Here is a 25,782-nt window from a genome sequence, read left to right on the forward strand (position 1 = left end):
AGGCTACTTGTCTCCTTGTAGGTCCCAAATACATTTTCCATCATTTAAATTGGCTAAACATTATTCGATCAACGTAGAAAAGGCTGTTGACGGATACATTCTTGGATGCTGGTTGGTAGCATCTTTTCTCTGCCTCCATTGCAAGATTGTTTTGAGGTGACCAATGCTTGTGCAGAAGATATCATGTCCCTCCAAGTGCCAGGCGCCCCAGGCTGCTGCTAAGATGCCAGCTCCCTTCCTCACCACCTGTCTCCAAGTGGCCCTCTTGAAGTCTGGAGGTAGGGCTCACAGTGGAGGTACAGCTTGAACAAGCAAGCCTTCCTGGTGCCATGTGTGGTTCATGTGTGCCAGCACAGATGCCCGCTTAGAAAGCCAACAAAACAAAGACTGTCCTGTGTAAAATGAGGTCAGAGGCAACCTTGGCTAGCAGGGTTGATGGTTTTAATAATGTAGGTATTGGGCAATGTACTATAATTTAATGGACCACATTTCCCAATAAACTGGATTTTTGGTTTGACAAGTTAATCTGTAGGTGAAAAGAGCCATACGCTTTTGGGATTGTTAACCTTAGAGACAAAGATGAGTATGAGGATTTGGATGCCTTCTGCAAAAATAAATATACAAAACTAAAATTAAAAAGGAAAGGATCTATGAATGATCAGTTTTAAAAGGTGAGCTTTCTCTATCTTCTGGGGGAGATGTGGGCATACGTCATGGCTGGACTCACATAGCTTCATCCATTGTTATTGGATATTGGTTTTCGATGGATGAAAAGAAATGGGTACATCGTGAATTACGATTAAGGTGGACTTGAAACTGCAGTTGGCAAATGTAAACTAATGGTATTTAAGTTCTAATTCTGCCAGTGGACTTCGACAAAATTCAGAATTTTGCACTTTACTCATATATACAATATTAATCATATTTCTGTTGAATTGTGTTTTTGGTAAAGTTCTTTCACCAAATGATTTGATGGTGGGAAAGTCCTGCTAAAAAAGAAAGTGGAGCAAATTAGTTGTTTTTTTCGGAAAAATGGTGAAAATATCATAAGGGTGTTTCACTTATTTTCCTAAAAATATTCTGGAAAAATATCTCTTCTTTAGATCTCTTCCTGTGTTTTTTTTTCGCCTCCCTTCGGTTGCTTAGTAAACGTAAATTTATGTGAAGACTAAAATGTTATACTTTTTTAGTGTTGAGTTTTGCGACATGAATGATGGTTTTTAATCCTGTGTAGATTTTTCAAGGCAGTACTCCAGAGTTTGAAAGTAAGATTTAACCGGTGTGCTGATACCTACTGAATGCTTGTGTCCTTGGTCGCCATAGTCTGTGGCTTGTTCTCGACAGTGCATTAAACTGGTGTGTGTTGCAAGTCGGACACACTCGGGGGTCCCCATTTAGAACTGGGCACACCATTAAGTTTCTGATGGAGACTCTCAGCTGGTTCTGCACTAGGTTTTTGTATGTGCAAACGAGTGAAACTATTTAGAGGGATCCATTTTTCTTTTTCTTTTCCTCCTAGTTCGACAAGTACACCCCCAAATTGGACAGCTCTTTCTATCGACATTCCAATGTAAGTACACCTCTTCCTTGTGTCCTAGTGCACTTCCGTCTTCTCAGGTCGTTTAGTACTGTGTTACCCTTGTTCACTTCTTTTGTCCTTCCCACATTACTAAAAAGTTGCCTTTTCCTCAGTGGTTGTGTCAGACATTCTTACCTACTATCATACCATGCCCCCGCTAACTTCGTTAAGGCAGCAGCCAAAATAGAAAGCAGACAGACTCTATAGTCCTTTTTTGCTTTTTATAGTTTTCATTTATTTCCTGTGCATTGAGTCAACTCTGGAATGTTTTTAAGGGTCTACTGAATCTAAATGTCACCTGTGCCCCGCCTGGGATTCTCGGTGAATCAAAGTCTGTAGATTATTTCTGGGAACAATTCATTAAATTTCGATTAAATGTTTTAAAACAGAAAGTTTCGACCAAAATTACTAAATTACTCTAGGTTGTGTTAGCTACAAAAATATTCTATCAAACGCCATGTAGCTATGCCCTTTCACTGAAAATGTTGAAATCCATTTCATCCGCACTCGTGTTTGCTTCACTTCTTTTCTGCCTTGCCTTCATCATTCTGGGCTTGCGTCCAGATCAGGGCTGACCCCCAGATATGAAACTGGCAGAGGACTGGACTCGCCAGTGCTCTGAAAGGCCTGACCAAGTGTGGCAGAGCCTGGCTTGTAAATGACTTCCCAGTTACGTTTAAGGCTGCTCTGAGGCACTGGACTGGATGTGTACTCTTTCAGCTTCCGGATAGCCCCTCTTTACCCCCCAATCAAGCAATGAGGAACTTGTTAAGCGCACTACTCACCCATGAGGGTCTCAAGGCACTGAGGATGGGGGGGTTGTGAAGGAAGGGGGTGCTGCTACTGCTCGAACAGCCAGGTCTTGAGAAGTTTCCTGAAGGTAAGGAGGTCTTTGGTCTGGCGCAGGTGGGTGGGAAGAGTGTTGCACGTTTTGGCGCCGAGGTGCGAAAATGATCTACTCCTGGTTGTAGCTCTGCGGACGCGTGGAACGGTTGTGAGGGCGAGGTTGGCGGAGCGGAGATGCCGGGTCGGGGTGTAGAAGGAGAGTCATCTGTTGAGGTATTCTGGTCCGGTGTTGTACAGTGCTTTGTGAGCATGGGTGAGGAGTTTAAAGGTGAATCTCTTGTTGACTGGGAGCCAGTGCAGGTTTCTCAGGTGGTCTGTGATGTGGCAGTAACGGGGGATGTCCAGGATGAGGCGTGCAGAGGCATTCTGGATGGGTTGCAGCCTCTTCCGGAGTTTGGCCGTGGTTCCTGCGTAGAGGGCATTGCCGTAGGCCAGTTTGCTGCTTATGCCAATGGCACCTTCTGGTACTGTAGCTGACTTGTGTTCTCTCCTTCCTTCCATTCTCAGTTCTTCCCATCATACCCTCCAACGATGCCCGGTATGCCCCCAATGCTGCCCCATTCAGGCCCCTTCGGGTCACTTCAGGGAGCCTTTCAACCCAAGGTGAGTGCTGGCACCCTGGTACTGTACATATACTTAAGACAATCGATAGTCTCTGCGACCCACTTTACCCTTCTGATAATTTTTGGTGCAACATTTTGCAGTTTTATCTGGTTTATTGTCTGTGAAAGTTTGAAGCATGTTTTAAAATAACAGCAGGGCAAGCCTGCGTTTGAGGGCAGGGAATGTCCTGGCAGCAGCAATATGGTGCAGGCATAAGGGCAAGGTATTTTCCTCAATTTCTTAGGCTATACCCAAATACAAATGAGCCTCAGAACTTAGAGGTGCCTTGATGTTGTGCAGTCCTGGAATGTACACCACACAGTGAGTAATATGCAAAGAGCAGCAGAAGCGTTCATGGTCCCCTCTGTAATTTGGCACCTGGTGTGATGCCATCAGTATCCTCAGGTGATGTCACATTCCCGGGTACCTCTAACTGCGTTGTGGGCTTAGGTTCCACTGCAATATCAGAATCTGTGTTAAGCTGTAAGAGGAGTATTGGTATGCAGGACTTCTTCCTTTTGTGACCTCATGTTAATGACACTCTGTGTGAGTCTGATGCACCATAGAACCTGCTTAACACCCCCTTTGTCCTTTCTTTCCAGACCTCAAACCCCATCGACGTGGCGGGGCGGCCAGGCGCCGTTCACCACAGCCTCCTGCAGAAGACACCCGGGGTATGTGGCACAGCTTCGCTCACCAACCCTGGTGCTCCCCACCTAGTTCCACCTGCTGACAGTGCCTGATTAGTTTCTCCTCAGATTCAGATCCTAACATTTTCACTACTATTAAGTTTACTTTAACATTATGGGGGGATCAATCAGTGAATGATGTCATTAAGTCTCAAAACACAACCAGATATCAAACAAACAAGCATTGATGAATCCATAACCAACTGGAGGTCCTCACAAAAAGATCTCTTTTGCATCTGAAATCCAACCACTTACTATTAAACAAAAGTATGTTCTGGAATCTAAAACTAACCCCTTTCTATCGAACAGAAGAAACCCAGCCACTTACCTTCAAGTAAAAGGACGTTCTGGGGTCTAAAACACAACCACTTACCATCAAACAAAGGGTCTCTTTTGTATCCAAAACCCAACCACTTACTATCAAACAAAAGTATTTTTTAGAAGCTAAGACCCAGCTACTTACTATCGAATAGAAGTACGTTCTGGAATTTAAAACCTAACCACTTATCACCAAACTAGTACATTCTGGATTCCAAAACCCAACCACTTAACATCAAATAAAGGGGTGTTCTGGTATCTCAAACCCAACCACTTACCATTGATTAGAGGAGCATCTGGGAATGTGAAACCCTCATGTATGTGAATAGAGGAAAAACTAAAACTGAGAAACCACATTTGGAGGCAACGTAAGTCACGGAAAGGCAATTTTAAGGAAATACAAATAAATTGAACAATAAAGGAAACAGTTTAAAGGAAAGAATTTTAAGAAAAGATCCAAAATCACAAACTTGGGTGATGATTAGGGGTAGTGAGGGTTTTTTCGATTCAAGGATGTGTGAGGTTTAGGGATGGTGAGGGTTTTTTTTTTAGGGATCAGGCATTGGTGAAGTGGAATTTAGGGTGGTGATGAGTTTTTAGGGTTCACGGATCAATGGAGTATAGGGGTGATGAGAGGTTTTTATTGCTCAGGGATGGGTGACGTGTAGGAGTGTTGAGGTTTTTCAGGTTTGACAAATGGTTGGAGTTTGGGGCTGGTGAGTGTTTTTTGAGATTCAGTAATGGGTAGAGTTTTGGGGTGGTCAAGGATTTTTAGTGTTCAAGTATGTGTGGTGTTATGCTGGTGTGGGGTTGTAAGGGTTCAGGAATAGGTGGAATTTATATGTAGAAAGAGGTTTTGGGTTTCAGGAATGGAAAACTTGAAGGTGGTGCTGGGTTTTAAGGGGTCAAGGAAGAGTAAGGGTTTAGGCATAGAAAGTGTTTTTTAGGGTTCAGGAATGGGTGGTGTTAAAGGGTAGGGAGGGGGTTTTAGGTTAAAAGAGGGGTAGAATTTAGAAGTAGAAAGAGCTTTAGGGGTTCAGGGATGAGTGGAGTTTAGGGGGCCATGAAGGGTGGAGTTTAGGTATGTTGAGGGGATTTTTGGGTTCAGGGATCAGTGGAACTTGGGGTTGGAAAGGGGTTGTAGGGTTCAGAGATTGGTGGAGTTTAGGGATCATCTATAGGTGTAGTTTGTATAGGTTTGTTTAGGGGTGGTGAGGGATCAACTAACTAAATGCATACAATGTAATTGTTTGATGGTGTAAAAGATATGAATGGAAACTAATGGCCCCTGAAGTAAAGGACTGAAAATATACCTTTGACAAAAATGTTGTGAGAAGACCTGCAAACATTTCACTTGCATCTTAAATTAAAATATATAAAGTAAATATACAGAAGCAAATTTCGAGAAAACAATCTATTAATTGGTTTCTATGAAATGATGAATGCCACTCATCCTGAAAATGTTCTTTAAACTGTTTAGAAGGAATGGTTTCTCTGTAGTGGGATTCTATTAAATTGTTTTTCTGTGAAATCACATACAACCGTAAAACCCGCCCTCACTAACGGAGTGCTGGGAATCCTTAGTTTTGGTGAATGTTTGTAATGTAAAATTGGCTGAAGTGAACTGGCAGTTTTTCTTAAACTGCGAGGCCACTTTAAGGGTAGTAAATACATCTGTTTAAGTCCTGTCGCCATAGAAACACCAGTGATGATGTCCCATTGCTAGAATTTAGTGGTTGGTGGGAAGGAGTAGGAAACAGGGGCAATAAGGGGGTGAGAAACACTCAGGGAGGTCACCAACAAAAGCCAAAAATAAAATACCTGTTCACTAACAGGGATCACCCACTTACAATATCTAGCACCCACTAACCCCGCCCCAAGCAACCAATACCAAGACATCCAGCTTGGCTGAACCCATCACTAAGTTTCTAAACTCCAATCAGCGCCAAGAAGCATTGCGAAAAGCGGATAATGGCATTCATTAAAACACTGTAGGGTGGTGCATTCCCAGACCCAAACAATAACATATAGATCTGTAAGTGACTCTTTCCCCCGCCCCCTTTCCAGTAATCTGCCCACGCTCAGCGGAGACCTCACACTTTCATGGGGCCAACTCAATGTGCGGCTGGTATCACCATCGGGGAGTACAAGATATGTTTTTTATAACGGGTCTGTAAAATTTGAGGCTGTCGGTAATGTGCTGGTAAAAAATTTAAATTAATTTTAATATTTGTATTTCTTATAGGTAACGGATCCATATCGGTCATCAGTTAGAGTAAGTTGACAATTTCCAAATTTGTTTCTGCATGCTAGTGCGTTATTAAGCCATATCGCCTAATGGGTAAACAGCCTTAACAACGCGGCTCGAACCACGCTGTGCCTTTACAATGCAGCCCGAAACACAAATGCGTCTTTACAACACATTCCTTTACCACACAAGTCATTCCGTCGACGTGCCTTCAGGAAAGCATTGTTGGACTGATGTTGGACTTGAAGTCCAGCACTTTCCCTACTGTGGCGCAGACTGGAGTTGGAATAATAAATGATATAATTCCAAAATACGGCGCTTTCCCTAAGGCAAGTCGTTGTAATGACTTGCGTGGTAAAGGAATGCGTTGTAAAGATGGATTCGTGGTTCGGGCCACGTTCTCAAGGCAAGTGTTGTAAATGCCTGCGTTGTTCCAACATACAACCCTCTTAATGCCCACACACCTCTGGCCTTGAAGAGCTTTTAATCCCTTATATTAGATCAGTACATCAAATATGAAAAGCGGCTCGGAAGAGTCGATGGAGGCCAGATATATACTAGTTATTTCACGTTTGTGGTGATAAATGTCTTGCACGCGCTTGTGACGAACACTCATGGCCCTGCTTGCTGTGGCTTTCTTTGTGTTGCAGAAACCTGGGAAGTGGTGTGCGGTGCACGTGCAAATAGCCTGGCAGATTTACCACCACCAGCAGAAAATGAAGGTAACAGTGGGGGCCCCGCCTTAGTGCGGCGAGTTGTAGTGGTGTGGCCCCTGCTCTCCGTCCCTTCGATGCCAGGAACCTCAGAAGTTAATTTGAGGTTGACTGTAGTGGCATCTGAAAGTTCGACAAGAGGGCAGGGGTCATATAGTGATATATCCATGGTTTAGCGTGGACAGGGCTTAGTTATTTTGCACAGAGAAGTCATATATGTTTTGGCCATGGTATAGGGCACTTATGGCATTAAGTGAGATGCCCATGGCTCAGGATATACATGGCATGACCTTTGATCAGGACACAGTTGGCCACATTGTCTGCCCATGGATTAGGACACCGGGAGAGCCTATAGTGATCTGTGCATGGCTTAGGGCGGGGCATAGAGGGGGCTATTCAGAGGTCTGCCCATGGTTCGGGCAGGGAGGACATATAGTGGTCTGTGCATGGTATATGGAGGGGATTGGGGGGGTTATTCAGAGGTCATTCATAGGTCTGCCTATGGTTTGTGCAGAGGGGGCCTATAGTGGTCTGTGCATGGTTTAGGGCAGGGTATAGAGGGTATTATTCAGAGGTCTGCCCATGGTTTGGGCAGGGAGGGCATATAGTGGGCTGTGCATAGTTCAGGGCGGGGGGTTATTCAGAGGTCTGCCCATGGTTTGGGCAGGAAGGGCCTATAGTGGTCTGTGCATGGCTTAGGGCGGGGTATAGAGGGTGTTATTCAGAGGTCTGCCCATGGTTTGGGCAGGGAGGGCATATAGTGGTCTGTGCATGGCTTAGGGCGGGGCATAGAGGGGGCTATTCAGAGGTCTGCCCATGGTTCGGGCAGGGAGGACATATAGTGGTCTGTGCATGGTTTATGGAGGGGATTGGGGGGGTTATTCAGAGGTCATTCATAGGTCTGCCTATGGTTTGTGCAGAGGGGGCCTATAGTGGTCTGTGCATGGCTTAGGGCGGGGGATAGAGGGTGTTATTCAGAGGTCTGCCCATGGTTTGGGCAGGGAGGGCCTATAGTGGTCTGTGCATGGTTTAGGGCGGGGGATAGAGGGTATTATTCAGAGGCCTGCCCATGGTTTGGGCAGGGAGGGCATATAGTGGGCTGTGCATGGTTCAGGGCGGGGGGTTATTCAGAGGTCTGCCCATGGTTTGGGCAGGAAGGGCCTATAGTGGTCTGTGCATGGCTTAGGGCGGGGTATAGAGGGTGTTATTCAGAGGTCTGCCCATGGTTTGGGCAGGGAGGGCATATAGTGGTCTGTGCATGGCTTAGGGCGGGGGATAGAGGGTGTTATTCACAGGTCTGCCCATGGTTTGGGCAGGGAAGGCCTATAGTGGGATGTGCATGGTTTAGGGCGGGGGATGAGGGGGATATTCAGAGATCTGCCCATGGTTCGGGCAGGGAGGGCATATAGTGGGATGTGCATGGTTTAGGGCAGGGTATAGAGGGTATTATTCAGAGGTCTGCCCATGGTTTGGGCAGGGAGGGCATATAGTGGGCTGTGCATGGTTCAGGGCGGGGGGTTATTCAGAGGTCTGCCCATGGTTTGGGCAGGAAGGGCCTATAGTGGTCTGTGCATGGCTTAGGGCGGGGTATAGAGGGTGTTATTCAGAGGTCTGCCCATGGTTTGGGCAGGGAGGGCATATAGTGGTCTGTGCATGGCTTAGGGCGGGGGATAGAGGGTGTTATTCACAGGTCTGCCCATGGTTTGGGCAGGGAAGGCCTATAGTGGGATGTGCATGGTTTAGGGCGGGGGATGAGGGGAATATTCAGAGATCTGCCCATGGTTTGGGCAGGGAGGACATATAGTGGTCTGTGCATGGCTTAGGGCGGGGTATAGAGGGTGTTATTCAGAGGTCTGCCCATGGTTTGGGCAGGGAGGGCATATAGTGGGATGTGCATGGTTTAGGGCGGGGGATGGGCGAGTTATTCAGAGGTCTGCCCGTGGTTTGGGCAGGGAGGGCCTGTAGTGGTCTGTGCATGGTTTAGGGCGGTGTATGAGGGGGATATTCAGAGTTCTGCCTGTGGTTTGGGCAATGAGGGTGTATAGTGGTCTGTGCATGGTTTAGGGCCGGAGGTTATTCAGAGTTCTGCCCATAGTTTGGGCAGGGAGGGCCTATAGTGGTCTGTGCATGCTTTAGGGTGGGGCATGAGGGGGATATTCAGAGGTCTGCCCATGGTTTGGGCAGGGAGGGTGTATAGTGGTTTGTGCATGGTTTAGGGCCGGAGGTTATTCAGAGTTCTGCCCATGGTTTGGGCAGGGAGGGCCTATAGTGTTCTGTGCATGCTTTAGGGTGGGGCATGAGGGGGATATTCAGAGGTCTGCCCATGGTTTGGGCAGGGAGGGCCTATAGTGGTTTGTGCATGGTTTAGGGCGGGGGGATGGGCGAGTAATTAAGAGGTCTGCCCATGGTTTAGGCAGAGAGGACATATAGCGATCTGTTTAGGGCAGGGAAGCCATATAGAGGCCTGCCTACGGTTTAAGGCATGCAGTTGTATAGCTTCTTGCCCTGAGTGTGAGGGCAGGGCAGGGTTATCATTTTGGGGGAATGTGGCAGGCTGTGCCATATGCCCCCAGTGATGAAGCATGCCACCTCTGGTGGGTGAGGGAATTCGTCCTTAACAAAGGATATTCCCGTCCTGTTAGCCTACCTTTGTCCTGGTTTTCTTGAAGACCCATGTGTTCTTTTGCGATTAGCTTTGGGGGGTGACAACTGCAGGTCTATAAATCTCCCCGAACCCTCTTTTTGTGCTTACAGTCTGTGCATTTTACGCATGCTGATAAAATATAATATTACCTTTTGAGTCGGGTAGAGTGCCCTGGACGTAATGGTCTTTAAAGGGCCAGCATACCCGGCTGGCACTGCCAGGTGTGCGCTCTGCGCCAGGCAGGTAACAGTCCCTGCGCTGCTTGTCTCATTTCATCTTATGTTACTGGGATTAAAGGTGGGGTGGGTGGGTGCAGCTCCCCCCAATCCCCTGGCAGACCACGTGCCCCTTGATTGTAAGCATTCTCAAGAACCGCCTGTGTCAACTGTCATAGCTGTATCTTCGTGTTTAAACAAAAGCCGAGCTGTGAATGTATCTCTTCCCCCCTCTTCTAGCAAATGCAGATGGACCCCCATAAGCTGGACATCTGTGGTAAACTGGACCTGTTCAGCAGGCCGCCCGCCCCCGGAGTGTTCCCCGGCTTCGCATATCCACACGACCTGGCCCGGCCCTTGATCTCCAGCACTGGTAAGAGAAGCGTCTGTGTGTTAGAGAGTGTTGCCCACTGGCAGTTTTGTTTCAGTCTTAAACCCACTGCCCAAACCTCCTCAGCACGCCAATGAAGCAACACGGGGCTGAAAGCCACAGATCACACGTCATCAACAGTATCGGGGTTTGTGCAGGGCAGTGAAGAATGCATCTCCTCCGCAGCCTTGGGGCACGCATAGGTGCACAGACATGCCACAGGTCACACACGTCATCAGCGGTATCGGGGTATGTGCAGGGCAGTGAAGAATGCACCTTCCCTGCAGGCATGGGGCACGCACGGGTACACAGACATGCCAAAGATCACACGTCATCAGCAGCATCGGGGTATGTGCAGGGCAGTGAAGAATGCACCTTCCCTGCAGGCATGGGGCACGCACGGGTACACAGACATGCCACAGATCACATGTCATCAGCAGCATCGGGGTATGTGCAGGACAGTGAAGAATGCACCTTCCCGGCACCCATGGGGCACGCACAGGTGCACAGACATGCCACAGGTCACACATGTCATCAGCAGTATCGGGGTATGTGCAGGGCAGTGAAGAATGCACCTCCTCAGCAGCCATGGGGCATGCACGGGTGCACAGACATGCCAAAGATCACACGTCATCAGCAGCATCGGGGTATGTGCAGGGCAGTGAAGAATGCACCTCCTCAGCAGCCATGGGGCACGCACAGGTACACAGACATGCCAAAGATCACACGTCATCAGCAGTATCGGGGTATGTGCAGGGCAGTGTAGAATGCATCGCCTCAGCAGCCATGGGGCACGCACAGGTGCACAGACATGCCACAGATCACACGTCATCAGCAGTATCGGGGTATGTGCAGGGCAGTGAAGAATGCACCTTCCCTGCAGGCATGGGGCACGCACGGGTACACAGACATGCCACAGATCACACGTCATCAGCAGCATCGGGGTATGTGCAGGGCAGTGAAGAATGCACCTCCTCAGCAGCCATGAGGCTCGCACAGGTGCACAGACATGCCACAGATCACACCTCATCAGCAGTATCGGGGTATGTGCAGGGCAGTGAAGAATGCATCTCCTCCGCAGCCTTGGGGCACGCACAGGTGCACAGACATGCCACAGGTCACACACGTCATCAGCGGTATCGGGGTATGTGCAGGGCAGTGAAGAATGCACCTTCCCTGCAAGCATGGGGCACGCACGGGTACACAGACATGCCAAAGATCACACGTCATCAGCAGCATCGGGGTATGTGCAGGGCAGTGAAGAATGCACCTTCCCTGCAGGCATGGGGCACGCACGGGTACACAGACATGCCACAGATCACGTCATCAGCAGCATCGGGGTATGTGCAGGGCAGTGAAGAATGCACCTTCCCTGCAGCCATGGGGCACGCACAGGTGCACAGACATGCCACAGGTCACACATGTCATCAGCAGTAGTCGGGGTATGTGCAGGGCAGTGTAGAATGCATCGCCTCAGCAGCCATGGGGCACGCACAGGTGCACAGACATGCCACAGATCACACGTCATCAGCAGCATCGGGGGGTGTGCAGGGCAGTGAAGAATGTGCCTTCCCTGCAGCCATGGGGCACGCACAGGTGCACAGACATGCCACAGATCACACGTCATCAGCAGCATCGGGGTATGTGCAGGGCAGTGAAGAATGCACCTCCTCAGCAGCCATGGGGCACGCACAGGTACACAGACATGCCAAAGATCACACGTCATCAGCAGTATCGGGGTATGTGCAGGGCAGTGTAGAATGCATCGCCTCAGCAGCCATGGGGCACGCACAGGTGCACAGACATGCCACAGATCACACGTCATCAGCAGTATCGGGGTATGTGCAGGGCAGTGAAGAATGCACCTTCCCTGCAGGCATGGGGCACGCACGGGTACACAGACATGCCACAGATCACACGTCATCAGCAGCATCGGGGTATGTGCAGGGCAGTGAAGAATGCATCTCCTCCGCAGCCTTGGGGCACGCACAGGTGCACAGACATGCCACAGGTGTCACACGTCATCAGCGGTATCGGGGTATGTGCAGGGCAGTGAAGAATGCACCTTCCCTGCAGGCATGGGGCACGCACGGGTACACAGACATGCCAAAGATCACACGTCATCAGCAGCATCGGGGTATGTGCAGGGCAGTGAAGAATGCACCTTCCCTGCAGGCATGGGGCACGCACGGGTACACAGACATGCCACAGATCACATGTCATCAGCAGCATCGGGGTATGTGCAGGGCAGTGAAGAATGCACCTTCCCTGCAGCCATGGGGCACGCACAGGTGCTCAGACATGCCACAGGTCACACATGTCATCAGCAGTAGTCGGGGTATGTGCAGGGCAGTGTAGAATGCATCGCCTCAGCAGCCATGGGGCACGCACGGGTGCACAGACATGCCACAGATCACACGTCATCAGCAGCATCGGGGGGTGTGCAGGGCAGTGAAGAATGCGCCTTCCCTGCAGCCATGGGGCACGCACAGGTGCACAGACATGCCAAAGATCACACGTCATCAGCAGCATCGGGGTATGTGCAGGGCAGTGTAGAATGCATCGCCTCAGCAGCCATGGGGCACGCACAGGTGCACAGACATGCCAAAGATCACACGTCATCAGCAGCATCGGGGTATGTGCAGGGCAGTGAAGAATGCATCTCCTCAGCAGCCTTGGGGCACGCACGGGTGCAGAGACATGCCAAAGATCACACGTCATCAGCAGTATCGGGGTATATGCAGGGCAGTGAAGAATGCATCTCCTCAGCAGCCTTGGGGCACGCACAGGCGCACAGACATGCCAAAGATCACACAGTGACGGTCAGCAGCATCGGGGTGTGTGCAGGGCAGTGAAGAATGCACCTTCCCTGCAGCCATGGGGCACGCACAGGCGCACAGACATGCCAAAGATCACACGTCATCAGCAGTATCGGGGTATGTGCAGGGCAGTGTAGAATGCATCGCCTCAGCAGCCATGGGGCACGCACAGGTGCACAGACATGCCACAGATCACACGTCATCAGCAGTATCGGGGTATGTGCAGGGCAGTGAAGAATGCACCTTCCCTGCAGGCATGGGGCACGCACGGGTACACAGACATGCCAAAGATCACACGTCATCAGCAGCATCGGGGTATGTGCAGGGCAGTGAAGAATGCACCTTCCCTGCAGGCATGGGGCACGCACGGGTACACAGACATGCCACAGATCGCATGTCATCAGCAGCATCGGGGTATGTGCAGGGCAGTGAAGAATGCACCTTCCCTGCAGCCATGGGGCACGCACAGGTGCACAGACATGCCAAAGATCACACGTCATCAGCAGCATCGGGGTATGTGCAGGGCAGTGTAGAATGCATCGCCTCAGCAGCCATGGGGCACGCACAGGTGCACAGACATGCCAAAGATCACACGTCATCAGCAGCATCGGGGTATGTGCAGGGCAGTGAAGAATGCATCTCCTCAGCAGCCTTGGGGCACGCACGGGTGCACAGACATGCCAAAGATCACACGTCATCAGCAGTATCGGGGTATATGCAGGGCAGTGAAGAATGCATCTCCTCAGCAGCCTTGGGGCACGCACAGGCGCACAGACATGCCAAAGATCACACAGTGACGGTCAGCAGCATCGGGGTGTGTGCAGGGCAGTGAAGAATGCACCTTCCCTGCAGCCATGGGGCACGCACAGGCGCACAGACATGCCAAAGATCACACGTCATCAGCAGTATCGGGGTATGTGCAGGGCAGTGTAGAATGCATCGCCTCAGCAGCCATGGGGCACGCACAGGTGCACAGACATGCCACAGATCACACGTCATCAGCAGTATCGGGGTATGTGCAGGGCAGTGAAGAATGCACCTTCCCTGCAGGCATGGGGCACGCACGGGTACACAGACATGCCACAGATCACACGTCATCAGCAGCATCGGGGTATGTGCAGGGCAGTGAAGAATGCACCTCCTCAGCAGCCATGAGGCTCGCACAGGTGCACAGACATGCCACAGATCACACGTCATCAGCAGTATCGGGGTATGTGCAGGGCAGTGAAGAATGCATCTCCTCCGCAGCCTTGGGGCACGCACAGGTGCACAGACATGCCACAGGTCACACACGTCATCAGCGGTATCGGGGTATGTGCAGGGCAGTGAAGAATGCACCTTCCCTGCAAGCATGGGGCACGCACGGGTACACAGACATGCCAAAGATCACACGTCATCAGCAGCATCGGGGTATGTGCAGGGCAGTGAAGAATGCACCTTCCCTGCAGGCATGGGGCACGCACGGGTACACAGACATGCCACAGATCACGTCATCAGCAGCATCGGGGTATGTGCAGGGCAGTGTAGAATGCATCGCCTCAGCAGCCATGGGGCACGCACAGGTGCACAGACATGCCAAAGATCACACGTCATCAGCAGCATCGGGGTATGTGCAGGGCAGTGAAGAATGCATCTCCTCAGCAGCCTTGGGGCACGCACGGGTGCACAGACATGCCAAAGATCACACGTCATCAGCAGTATCGGGGTATATGCAGGGCAGTGAAGAATGCATCTCCTCAGCAGCCTTGGGGCACGCACAGGCGCACAGACATGCCAAAGATCACACAGTGACGGTCAGCAGCATCGGGGTGTGTGCAGGGCAGTGAAGAATGCACCTTCCCTGCAGCCATGGGGCACGCACAGGCGCACAGACATGCCAAAGATCACACAGTGACGGTCAGCAGCTAGGCGATTTTTTACATACAGAGCCCTGAATCTCCATCTGTGGCTCAGCTGCCCAGGTCCTGCTCTTGTGAATGATCCACCTTTCTACAATGTCTCCTTTCGTAGAACATCTAAGCAAGACGCAGTTGCATCCCACACAAGCACATCTGACACTCCCTCCTCTGTTACTCCCTCCTCTGTTACTACCTCCTCTGTTACTCCCTCCTCTGTTGTGCCGCCACATTTTCTTTTCACTTTTTTCCACTTGTGCATCATCTTGCTAAAGAGGCTTTTGTAATAGGTTGGCTAAAGACTGAATAATTAATCAAGCGCTCGAGGCGGATCGGGCAGGTAATGTTGACACCTCGCTCCATATCTTCAGGGCATCCTGTCTCCAGTCCGCAGCTTTTCCGTTAGACATCATTGTTGCCCTTGTAGTCCGATTGGATCAAAAGAAACAAGGACTACATCTCCCAGAATCCTTTAGTGTGTACCAGACAAACCTAGGACTGGAGCTAAAGTGTTCTGCCGACAAGGAGCTAGGAGCCCACATTAGATGCACATTAGATGATGACGCTCAGAGGGTGGTAGCGGGGTGGGGGGATCAGATGACGTCAGGAGGGCCAGATGCGGTCAGGTGTTAATCATGTCCATCCCCAGGGCCTTGTGATGAGATGATGGGTCAGTGGCCTCCACAATATTGCTGCCCCTTCTCCCCTTTGCCTGGCTTCATGTGCTGCTTCCTTGGCCCCTCTCTCTCCTGTTTCTGGTGGTTTATTTGTGCCTGCACCAAAGTGCCGCCCGTCAGCCTGGGGTTGTCATCCTGGTGCCCTCCAGTGGATCCCGACTCCCGCTCCTCACACATCACTCATCGCCAGACGTGGAGCAGAGTGACTGATTTGCTGCGATCACACGGTGTCGCCAAGCGGGGAGGGAGCGCTGCGCTCGGTTCCTCGGTTGCACGGTCCATAAGTCAGCCGGCAGCCCCTGAGCAGGCGGATATTAAATCGGCAAATGAATTGCATCCTTCGTATCTGGCGGAGATTGGTGGCCGCGCGCCGCCTGGGCCTATTCATCACCTGGGCTCCCCACCTGCCCGGGGAGGCAGGACACTATCTGGGGGCTGCAGAGCCCGCCGCCGCCGAGAGATGGATCCAGCCGGAGCCTCCCGTGTCACAAGCATCCCTCTCGCCTTATCGAACAAGTGCGCGTCTGCGCCTCCTCGGAGCATCCTCGTTAGTCCCAGAGATGGCCCTTATCGCGCACCTGCCGTCCGCGAGACAGATGCCGGCTGGGCTCATAGTGGGCATCCTTAATAAGTACCTGACAGGCCCGCCGGAGCTGCCCGGCCTTCTCGTTACGTCTTTTCGGCTTTATCGGCTGCCTGGTGCTTGGAGCGGTTTGTAAACTGTCCACAACCGTAGCATCTCCATCCATTACGCACCCCCTGGATTCTGGATTGATTAAGGGGTTGTGGACTTCAGTGCGCTGCATCGTGGCAAGGGCCGTATCATATTGCTGGCACGGGGAGTGCCACCACAGAGTTATTTCACCACCCATCCTTGGGAATTTTCATCTGTGCCCAGAATAATCAATTGATAGAAAGAATAGTAATATCGTATTTATGTGGTGCCTATTGCCAGTAGCCTTCTGCTTTGAGGCACTGTAAATAACTAATTGTATTGTGAGTCCGGCACAGTGGGGCCTGTACTACTGGTCTTTCATGTGTGAATTGATGGGTGGGGTCCGCTGTGAGCCCCATCAGTCTTCAAGAGGGCTCCTAACACTTGGGCCTACCCCCAGCCCCCACCTTCTGAATGTTCACTACTTCAGACACATTCTTGAAGATGGCTATCTCCAAAGTTTCTATGTGCAGTTTTACAGTAATGTGGGTCACATAGTTTATAATCTCCTCAACCCCTTTTATGCACCATGTTTCCTGTTGCAACCCTTCTCTACCACAACCAGAGCTGAGTTTGGTTCTTTCCAAGGGATCAGATCACACTGTTTGTTTGTCCTACTTGGGAGTTTGGCTACACACGTTCAAGCATTCTTCAGTTCAGCAGCAAAATGAGGGTAGGGCTTTGGAATTTATGTATAATAACTTGTTTCATGAGCATAGAAGATCACAGCTCCTGTATGTTCAAAAGCTGTAATCAGCAGGAGTTACTGTTACCACTTTTAATGCACTCTGGTTACCGACCATGGAAAACCAAGTCGACCTTGCCAGACTCATCTTGGACATCCCCCGTCACAGCCACATCTCTGCCCACCTCAGAGACCTGCCCTGGCTCCAGGTCGACAAACGCATCACTTACAAGCTACTGACACACACCTACAAGGCACTGCACAACATCGGACACGCCTACCTCAACCACCGCCAGTCCTTCTACACCCCCACTAGGCAGCTATGATCTTCCAAACACGCCCTCGCCGCCATCCCCAAAATCGTGAAGAGCACAGCTGGAGGCAGTTCGTTCTCCTACCTCGTAGCCCGGACATGGAACACGCTTCCACTCAACCTCAGACAGGCCTCGCTGAAGCAGTTCAGGAAGGACCTCAAAGCCTGGCTCTTTGAGTGAACAGCACGCCCGCAACCGCTTTGAGACCCCACGGGTGATAAGCTGCGCTGTACAATTGCCTGATTGATTGATTGACCTTTGCAGGATTCATCTTCGTGACTCGCGTATGTCTCAGCAATGACCTTTCAACTATCACCCAATGGTCTGACCTCTTGGGTTGGCTTTAAGTAGGAGTTCTTTGAGTCAGAGAACTGGACTCGCTTAAAAGAACTGTGTGTACCTGCAGGCCACAGGAGTTTTTCGGCCCCTGCCTCTCTGCTACAAAGTTCCTTTCCAGTGCAAATGCAAGGGCCACACATTCATATCTTCTTGACGCACACCACCACATGATTGGACCCCATTGTTGAATTAATAAATTAATGAATGAATTGTATGATTACTTAAATTAATTACAAATTTGTGCAGTTCAAGATAAAAACATATGATAAAGTGTGAGCAAATAATAAAATCTGCTAATACATAATAGCAATATGAGGTTTTAAATGTTTTCATTCAAGAAACAAGATAGTTCAGAGCATAAAGCTATCGAGTTGAAGATTAACAAATAAGTTCAGTTTGGACCCCATTTCTAAATGCAGCTCCTCACCTAACACAGCAGCTGTACCACAACCCCTCTTCCTTAGAATCCATGTTTATTCCCTGTATAGCATGTTTGGTGTGAAGTGGTGGACTTGTGGTGAAGGTCAGGTGGTCAGTTGGGTGGAAGCGCCTTGATTCCTTCTCCCCTGATGTGTTCTGTTGTCTGAGCTGCAGTTCCTGCTCCCAGGTACCTGGCAGCAGAGGGGGATGGTTCACCACATCAAACCATGGCTGCACTAACCATTGGCTCTTTCCTGTCTTTTCCAGGGTCCTCTCATCCCACCGCATCCCCCTACGGACCCGCGTCGCATCACAGTGGCTTCCTACCCACCAGCCACCTGGCAGGTAAGCATAAGTACTGTCACTTCTCCCACTTGACCCTTTGGTTTCACCATTTGACCAGTTGATGTGCTGCAGGGTACCAGTCCATGCCAGTGGCTATCTAGTGGTGAGAAATGAGGCCAGCTCCTGCACCAGTGCCCGCCGTTTGCAATTTGCCCACCTCCTGTTTGTCGCGGCCACTGAAATAGCCGGCATTCAGTTTTCAAATAAGGGAATATTCAGTCGATGGACCAAGACATGTTGATGGCAGATTAAAGCTGCCTATTTCCTCTACACATCTCCCTGCCTGCTGAAAACAAGGAATCTCAGTCTGTGACTCCCAATGTCTGCATCGCGCCTTCAGTTGCATGGTTGACTTTGCCACCATAGCCTGGTTAGTTGCCAAAGAAGCTTGGTGGTATGATAGGTAGGGGCTGAACCGTTCTTTGACAGATTCCAGGGTCTGCAAAACCCTCTGGACCTTCATGTCACATGCATGGAAATAACAGGTCTTTTTTTGTGATGCAATAGAAATAATAGCTTTGCACACAGACCATGGTGCTAAAATGTGGCCTGGTTATACAAATCCCCTAGGGCTTTGTTTCTTTACCTTTTGACTTCTGTGGACCCCCAGTTTATCATTACTGGAGCCCGGGGACCCCCACTGAATCAATATTGGAAATGGGGGGGTCTTTGCAGCCCCCCTGTCCCCATTGAGTCATTACTGGTAGCCGGGAACCCCGGCCTAAACATCGTGGATGACTTGAGCCACAAAACAATACACAAAAAATACAGAAACAAGCATTCATCAAACACATACACACATGATGACACATTTTATTTACTTGCCAAACGAATATAAATTAAAACATTTTTTTAAATAATTTTAATAGGAAGGTTGGAGCGTTTCTAAATTAAATTAAAGTCCTACATTGTCCATACCATATTCTGTTTGATGGACCTGCGCTGCTCCCACGACTAAATGACAATACGAATTACATTTTTAGACTTCAAATTCCTTGACATTTACAGGTCACTTTAACATTTTCAATTGTCCATTTAGCCACTTTATTTATATAGACTTTATTAGTCTGTTACTACTATTTCATTTTTAAAGCAGTCGCCGACCCCCCTGAGGAGGCTTTGCAGACCCCCCGGGGTCCCTGGACCACAGGATGGGAACCGCTGCCCTAGGGTGCCCCTCTATGGAGGGTTGGCTGTGTTCTGGCCCTGCGGCTGGCAGGCCTTTCTACATTTGTGTGATCCTTTGCCCCAGACCTCCAATACTGCAGTGAAAACTGTCTGCCCAGTTATCACAAAATGTGCCCTATATCATCCTTCGAGTATTGGGGTTCCCAGCAGGATGGCACGCAGGATGTCTGTGGCACAGTCCAACACCACGAAGCATTGGGTAGAATATTGATAACAAATTCAGCCTGCCCATCCCCCAACCTAACCTCCACCTCACTCGCCCTCCCCTCCTCTCACCATCCCCTCACCCTAACCCTCCCCTCTCCTTACCTTGATCCTTTGCTAACCCTACCCATCCCTCACCCTGGCCACCTCGCAACCTAACCTTAACCCTTTCCTACACCCAAACCCACATCCTTAGAGGACTTCAAACTGAGGGGGCTTAAGTGATGTTGGGGGGGTTCAAGGCTGTTGCCAAGAGGTGCATTTATTGTTCTCCCTGGAGAACAGAAACCAACACTGTACTGCAGTGCTTAATTTGTAAAAGCAGAAGTGCCAGGGCCCATCTGGGAGGCCACTGCAACCTGCACCACCCGTTGCCGCTGCCAATGACAGAACCAACACTCCTACTAACCATCGCACTCCTGACAATACAAAATATTCCAGGCCACACAAAGCTTTAATAACGGTGTGAGCAACAGGTAGTATTATTTTGTAATGTAAATTGACATATTATATACTGTTGTGCTTATATCAAAATCTGACAGCGCCACCATGTGGTGGACTGCCTGTAGAGCCGGCGCTGACAATTAAGTGCAGGTGCCGAGCACTGGAAACCACCGGCTCAAATTAAGCCGTGATGTACTGCAAGCAGTACTGTGTGCTTAGTGAGAGAAAGTGAAGTATCAGTGCACTGTCTGTCCTGGCGGGGAGTGGGGGGTTAAAGTGTTGGGGGTAGGGAGTGCTGTCCAACTAATACTCAAAGACCCTCCCCCTATTTCTGACAAAGGGTCACACTGTGGGTACATTTACACTTTTAGGGAGACCCAGGTGCCAATAGTGTGTTGGCAACTGTGTATTCGATTGCATTTCTAAAAGGAATAGTGAATAACCCTGCAATATTTGACTTAAAAAGCTGCCAGTTGTGTAAATAATTGCTAGAAAATATGTTTGTAATTCTGGGGGAGGAGAGGGGAGGGGAGAGGGCGAGGCTTTTCATTATTTTTTTATTTTTTTACCAGGATTGTGGGCGGCATGAAAAAAGCTTGAAGAGCATGGTTCTAAAGCCCGTTCCACAACAAATCCCATCCTTTGCTCCACCCATCCCTCACTTCTTGCGCTTACCCTTACACCGCTATTTAGTCACCCAGACCCTCCCTTGCACTTGTCCTCACCCTCATCCTACCCTCCCCGTAGCCTACACTATCCCTTACCCTCCTTCACGTCATCCCACACCCTAGTCCAATCCCTGACACTGACCCTACCCCTTACCATAACCACACCCATCCCGCACCCTAAACTCATCCCTGACCCCACCCCTTACCATAACCATACACATACCGCTCCGTAATCCCATCCCTGACCCACCCCTTACCATAACCATACCCATCCCACACCCCAATCCCATCCTTGACCCCACCCCTTACCATAACCATACCCATCCCGCACCCTAAACCCATCCCTGACCCCACCCCTTACCATAACCACACCCATCCCGCACCCTAATCCCATCCCTGACCCCACCCCTTACCATAACCATACACATACCGCTCCGTAATCCCATCCCTGACCCACCCCTTACCATAACCATACCCATCCCACACCCCAATCCCATCCTTGACCCCACCCCTTACCATAACCATACCCATCCCGCACCCTAAACCCATCCCTGACCCCACCCCTTACCATAACCACACCCATACCGCACCCTAATCCCATCCCTGACCCACCCTTTACCATAACCACACCCATACCGCACCCTAATCCCATCACTGACCCACCCCTTACCATAACCATACCGCACCCTCATCCTATCTCTAACCCTACCCCTTACCATAACCATACCCATCCTTCACCCTAATCCCATCCCTGACCCCACCCCACCCCACCCCTTACCATAACCACACCCATCCCACACCCTAATCCCATCCTTGACCCCACCCCTTACCATACCCATCCTGCACCCTAATCCCATTCCTGAACCAACCCCTTACCATAACATACCCATCCCGCACCCTAATCCCATTCCTGACCCACCCCTTACCATAACGCACCCTAATCCCATACCCTACCCCTTACTATAACCATACCCATCCCACACCCTAGTCCCATCCCTGACCCCACTCCTTACCATAACCACCCCATACCCTAATCCCATCCCTGACCCTACCCCTTACCATATCCATACCGCACCTTAATCACATCCCTGACCCCACTCCTTACCATAACCACCCCATACCCTAATCCCATCCCTGACCCTACCCCTTACCATATCCATACCGCACCCTAATGCCATCCCTGACGCTGACCCCAACCCTTACCATACCCATCCCACACCCTAATCCCAACCCTTACCACACCCATACCGCACCCTAATCCCATCCCTGACCCACCCCTTACCATAACCACACCCATACCGCACCCTAATCCCATCCCTGACCCACCCCTTACCATAACCATACCGCACCCTCATCCTATCTCTAACCCTACTCCTTACCATAACCATACCCATCCTTCACCCTAATCCCATCCCTGACCCCACCCCACCCCTTACCATAACCACACCCATCCCACACCCTAATCCCATTCCTGAACCAACCCCTTACCATAACATACCCATCCCGCACCCTAATCCCATTCCTGACCCACCCCTTACCATAACGCACCCTAATCCCATACCCTACCCCTTACTATAACCATACCCATCCCACACCCTAGTCCCATCCCTGACCCCACTCCTTACCATAACCACCCCATACCCTAATCCCATCCCTGACCCTACCCCTTACCATATCCATACCGCACCTTAATAACATCCCTGACCCCACTCCTTACCATAACCACCCCATACCCTAATCCCATCCCTGACCCTACCCCCTACCCCTTACCATATCCATACCGCACCCTAATGCCATCCCTGACGCTGACCCCAACCCTTACCATACCCATCCCACACCCTAATCCCAACCCTTACCATACCCATCCCACACCCTAATCCCATCCCTGACCCTACCCCTTACCATAACCATACCCATCCCGCACCCCAATCCCATCCCTGACCCCACCCCTTACCATTACCATACCCACCCCGCACCCTGAAACCACCCCATTGCCCTGCATTAACTTCAAAAACTAATCCTAATTTGTCTAGAATTATTTTATATTATTTTTATAGGCAGAAGGGTGTTTAATTTAAACATGAAATGTTCTGTTCATAGATAGAAGCATGTTTAAATTAAACACAAAATGTTATGTTTTCTTCTTTCAAATAACCTTTTTACAAAATAAATTGTAAGCATTCATATGTTTTTTTGGGCCACGACTGTATTCCCAGTAGTGTTCATAAATATAAATTCTATTTGACATAGAAAGTGCACACCTGTTACCTTAGCCTAAACCCATCTTTCTTTTTTAATTTGGAATGCTTGTCTGGCTCAAGCAGGCATTCTTGACTGAATTTTGGGAGCGCCTCTTGCATCGGACGTTTGACTACATTTTCTTGCATATGTGTACTTGAGTTTTAAAATTGTGAACTGTATCTACATTCCTAGCCTCAAAGATGTGACCATCACAAAATGCACCCCGACCAGATGTGGTGAACTTTCCATCACACTTCCCTGAGAGCGAAAGGGCTGCTGTGTGGCCTTCTTGCTCCGTAAGCCTTCTTTGAACTAGATGGCGCAGCTTGCCTTGGCTGATGTAACCTGGTCCTTCTGTGGCAGACTTGTCATGGCCTTCTTGACACATGGCACTTCCTGACACTACAATGGCTGGACCTCAATATGACTGAAGTGACATCTGCCATGCCCTGGTCGACAGGACATGGTCCTCCTACGGTCCAGACTACAGGGTCCTACTGTGACCAAGACAACAGGGTCCTACTGTGACCAAGACAACATGGCTCATCTCTTAAGATTCACAGGGAATATATGCCCTAAAATGTATAGCAGTGCACTGAAGTCATTCAAGTCCCTACCTCATCAAATAGGTCTTTTTAACTAGGACATATACTGTTTGACAGGGCAGCCGGTGACACTTTTTGGGTCCTTCTATTTTTAAAGCACTCTGAAGTATAAACCAGAATATGCCAGGGAAGTTGTATATCAACTTACAATGCAGCTGAGATAAGGCTTGAGGTGCACTTTGCATAGTTGTACGAACAACTGATGTTCACTCTTCAGGATATTACGCGGATGTGGGGTCTTTTAAGATCCATGTGTTCAGTTTTGGGGAACCTCCTCACGGTTTGTTTTAGGTTGTTTGCACATCTTTTGGGGCATCCTTTAAGTCTTTATTGGGGTTACCTCAGGACCTGTTACATGCGTATCTTTGTGTGGCTAGGAGGTGTTATCTGTTGGCAACTCTTTAATAGTCTCTTGGGTCTGAATGAGAGTTTTGGTTAATGTTTGGGTGCTTGAGGGTTTATTGTGATTTTGCAAACATGTTGCCTGTCACCTGGGGATTTGAACATATGATATGGGCTGTATAATTGTATACTGGAGCTAAGTTAGGGTCTCTTAGAAGCCACTTGCGGATCTGGTGATGGCTGTGTGAATTGTTGCTCTGTGTTAACATTTGCTTTAGTCTAATTGATGGTCTTGTAGGGGGTACTTGAGGATTTGTTGATGACTGATGGTTAATATTGAGACAGGGTCTGTTCGTGGCTCCATTGGGGATCTGTTTATTGTTGGTGTCTATGTGAAAGGTGTCTTGGGGTATGTAGCGGTTTGCTTGTTGCTGCATGAAAGTCTTGTGAGGTTCATGCACGAGTCAGATGTGCTTTGTTGAAGACTCTAGAGGGTTTCATTTGAAGTTCTCTAGGGCCTACACGAGGAATATGCCTTCGAGTTTCCTCTATCACCCTACCTCCTGGTCCTGCAATGGTACCGCCCCAGGTCCTTGGAGCAAGCGTAGGGCCCATCCCCCTTTCAAAGCTCATCAAAATGTGGGTCTTCCCCAGAAGAGCAGAGGACCACCAGGGCTTAATGTAGTAGATGATTGGAGGGTTGGGGGATCTCTTCTATGGGGTGGGCGACCTGGAGGGAGGTGGGAGGGGGTTATTTCATTCTCCAGTACTCTTAGAAGAACGCCTGCTAAATCCCTGCTCCCTGTTTGCCTTTCCAGATTCCCTTAGCAGGTCCGGCACCTACAGCGGCCTTGGGAGTTTAGGCACCAGTGCGTTCGGAGGATTAGGCAGTCATGCTCTATGTAAGTACTGGCTGGGTTCTGCCCTTTTAACAGAAACTGGGCTTGAGAAACCCCTGCGTTCTGATTGGTCAGTCAGGTGTTAGACCCAGCGGCCAAGACTGTGCCACTGCTTCCCTTTCCCACCCAATATGGCTGCATCGGATTGCAGCCGCTGGAGTACGCTGGTGGGTTGTACGCCAGTGACGTGCATCCTGCGTGACGCACTGAACACACAGCAGCACACGTCTCTACAGGAGCAGGGGATGAGTGGCTGAGCATGGTTCCTCTTTTCCAAGGTGGGGTGCTAGCAGATCCAGAAACATCTTCTTAGCCTTTGCAGGTCAAGGAAGCTTGATGAACGCAAGGTCGTGACACCTTTCACTCACAGAAAAAAATTGGTATTAAGATATATACATTTTTGCGGCGATGAGGGTAAATGATTTTTACTGAGGGAATATTGACACTGATTATGTTAATAAGAATTCTAGTTTCATCATGACAGCAGATCAACCCTGTGCCTTTGTCGACTGCCGTTTGCACTCTTAAAAAACAAAACAAAAAGAAAAAATAGTTTTTCGCGCGATATAATACCTCAAACACAACGTCCTGGTACACTTTTTGTATCTTGTCCTGTCCGAAAGTTCAGGCCTGCTAGAAACAGAACTGCCATTAGCCAATCAAGTCTAGTACAAAGCGAGAACATCTTTAGTAAGAAATTCCATACTTTAATTGAGAAATTTAATTTATTAAGAATTTTGTTACAAATTTAAACTTT

At 49.6% G+C, this 25,782-nt stretch overlaps 1 protein-coding gene across 3 annotated transcripts in view; it reads left to right on the forward strand.

Moving 5' to 3' along the window:
• The window catches only part of FBRSL1 (fibrosin like 1), a 1,114,915-nt gene that overhangs the window by 1,081,311 nt on the left and 7,822 nt on the right, over positions 1 to 25,782 (forward strand). For 2 of the 3 annotated variants that reach the window (XM_069215249.1, XM_069215250.1), the window contains exons 10-17: positions 1,520 to 1,570; positions 2,933 to 3,028; positions 3,631 to 3,702; positions 6,281 to 6,310; positions 6,934 to 7,005; positions 10,096 to 10,228; positions 18,357 to 18,434; positions 24,945 to 25,028. In XM_069215249.1, the coding sequence (XP_069071350.1) occupies positions 1,520 to 1,570; positions 2,933 to 3,028; positions 3,631 to 3,702; positions 6,281 to 6,310; positions 6,934 to 7,005; positions 10,096 to 10,228; positions 18,357 to 18,434; positions 24,945 to 25,028 (616 nt within the window). The remainder of the gene's footprint in view (positions 1 to 1,519; positions 1,571 to 2,932; positions 3,029 to 3,630; positions 3,703 to 6,280; positions 6,311 to 6,933; positions 7,006 to 10,095; positions 10,229 to 18,356; positions 18,435 to 24,944; positions 25,029 to 25,782) is intronic. The other variant, XM_069215252.1, reaches the window with a different exon arrangement.

The sequence above is a fragment of the Pleurodeles waltl genome, chromosome 11 (assembly GCF_031143425.1).
Source record: "Pleurodeles waltl isolate 20211129_DDA chromosome 11, aPleWal1.hap1.20221129, whole genome shotgun sequence".
Classification (NCBI taxonomy): Eukaryota; Metazoa; Chordata; class Amphibia; order Caudata; family Salamandridae; genus Pleurodeles; species Pleurodeles waltl.